At 40.6% G+C, this 2,416-nt stretch overlaps 1 protein-coding gene across 1 annotated transcript in view; it reads right to left on the bottom strand.

Annotated features, from left to right (window-relative positions):
• Positions 1–7: 7 nt before the first annotated feature.
• LOC108281237 (zinc finger protein 594-like) overlaps positions 8–2,416 on the bottom strand; it is a 5,725-nt gene continuing 3,316 nt past the window's right edge. Inside the window, exon 3 of the mRNA XM_037727209.1 lies at positions 8–2,383. Within this exon, the coding sequence (XP_037583137.1) occupies positions 82–1,881 (1,800 nt within the window). The 5' untranslated portion in view covers positions 1,882–2,383 and the 3' untranslated portion in view covers positions 8–81. The remainder of the gene's footprint in view (positions 2,384–2,416) is intronic.

The raw sequence follows: 2,416 nt of genomic DNA, 5'->3' as shown, positions 1-2,416 counted from the left end.
TATGATGTCTTACAAGGTCTGAGCTCTGATTGAAAGTTTTCCCACATTCTTTACATTCATATTGTTTCTCTCTTGCATGAGTTACCTGATACTGATTAGGTTTGAGCTGTCCTGGAAGGTCCTACCACACTGATTACACCAATAAGCTTTCTCTTCCTGGTGAATTCTCTGCTTTTCCCTAAGCTCCTCATCCTTGCTGAAAGTTTTCCCACATTCTTCAAGTTTCTCTCTAGCATGCAGTCTCTGATGTTTGAGGAAACCTGTATGCCACATGAAGAGTTTCTCACATTCCTTACATTCATAGGGCTTCTCACCACTATGAATTCTCTGATGCTGAATAAGGAGGGAATGCCGCCTGAAGGCTTTCCCACATTTATTGCACTGATAAGGCTTCTCTCCAGTATGGATTTTCTTGTGTGTAGCAAGGTGTGACCTCTGGCTGAAGGCTTTCCCACATTCACTACATTCATAGGGTTTCTCTCCAGTATGAACACGATGGTGCTTAATAAGATCTGAGCTGCCCCTAAAAGATTTCCCACATTTGTTGCACTCATAAGGTTTTTCTCCACTGTGAATTCTATGATGTCTCATAAGGTCTGAGCTCTGATTGAAAGTTTTCGCACATTCTTTACATTCATATGGTTTCTCTCCTGTATTAGTTACCTGATGTCTGATGAGGTCTGAGCTGCCCTGGAAATTCCTACCACATTGATTACACCAATAAGCTTTCTCTTCCTGGTGAATTCTCTGCTCTTCCCTAAGCTCCTCATCTTGGCTAGAGATTTTCTCACATTCAAGTTTCTCTCCAGCATGCAGTCTCTGATGTTTGAGGAAAGCTGTACACCAAATGAAGAGTTTCCCACATTCCTTACATTCATAGGGCTTCTCACCACTATGAATTCTCTGATGTTGAATAAGGAGGGAACAGTGCCCGAAGGCTTTGCCACATTCAGTGCACCACTGATAGGGCTTCTCTCCAGTATGGATTTTCTGGTGTGTAACAAGATGTGACCTCTGGCTAAAGGCTTTCTCACATTCACTACATTCATAGGGTTTCTCTCCAGTATGAACACGATAGTGTCTAATAAGATCTGAGCTGCCCCTAAAAGATTTCCCACATTTGGTACATACACAAGGTTTTTCTCCACTGTGAATTCTATGATGTCTCAGAAGGTCTGAGCTCTGAATGAAAGTTTTCCCACATTCTTTACATTCATATGGTTTCTCTCCTGTATGAGTTACCTGATGTCTGTTGAGGTCTGAGCTGCCCTGGAAATGCCTACCACACTGATTACACCAATAAGCTTTCTCTTCCTGGTGAATTTTTGGCTCTTCCCTAAGCTCCTCATCCTTGCTGAAGGTTTTTTCACATTCTTTAAGTTTCTCTCCAGTGTGTAGTCTCTGATGTTTGAGAATGGCTGTGTGCCCACTGAAGGTCTTCCCACATTTGTGACATTCATAGGGTTTCTCTCCACTGTGGAGTCTCTGGTGTTCAGTAAGACAAGAACGCTGCCTAAAGGCCTTTTCACATTCATTACACTTGAAGGGTTTCTCTCCAGTGTGAATTCTCTGATGTGTGACAAGGTGTGAACTTTGATGGAACATCTGTCCACAATCATAACATTCATAGGGTTTCTCTCCAGTGTGAATTCTGTGATGTATAGTAAAATCTGAGCTTTGACTGAAGGCCTTCCCACATTTATTGCATAAATATGGCTTCCCCCCACTGTGGATTCTCTGGTGTACGATGAGGTTTGAGCTTCCCTTAAAAGCCTTCCCTTTACACTCTTCACTCTTTACACTCATAGGGATTCTCACCACTGTAAATTTGCTTATGTCTGACCAGATTAGAGCTCTGATTGAGGTCTTTTCCACATTCATGACATATATAAGTTTTCTTTCCTTTATGAATTCTCTGATGTATAATAAGATTTGAACTTTATGATTAGAGTCTTTCCCACATTCATTACACACATATGGTTTATTTCCTGTATAAATTATTTGATGTATGATTACGTTTGAGCTCCTGCTTAAGGTTTTTCCACATTCCTTACATTCATAGGTATTATTTATACTACAGATTTTCTGATGTTCAGTTAATCCTGACTTCTGTTTGAAGTTTTGGCCACAGACGTCATATCTATTGGAGCTTTCTCCTGTACAAAGTATTTTTTCTCCTTCATTACATCCATGGCCAATCTCTCCACAATGGCTTTCTCAGGGATAATATGCATTTCCCAAATATCTCTCTCGGGAAGGGAGATGTCTCACTGCATCCTTTAAAGGGTTTACCCAGTGCTTTAATAATCTGTCCTCAGAATTACTGGTTTCAACTAACTCACTTTCCTCGATCATCTGACTTTGGAGTTTTTCAGATGCAGTCCTTGATGACTTCTTTTCTTTTTTTTTTTTTTTT

Source organism: Cebus imitator, unplaced genomic scaffold (assembly GCF_001604975.1).
Source record: "Cebus imitator isolate Cc_AM_T3 unplaced genomic scaffold, Cebus_imitator-1.0 Scaffold223, whole genome shotgun sequence".
NCBI classification, from domain to species: Eukaryota; Metazoa; Chordata; class Mammalia; order Primates; family Cebidae; genus Cebus; species Cebus imitator.
Note: the sequence above shows the minus strand (reverse complement) of the source record. Positions and strands in the feature narration are given on the sequence as shown.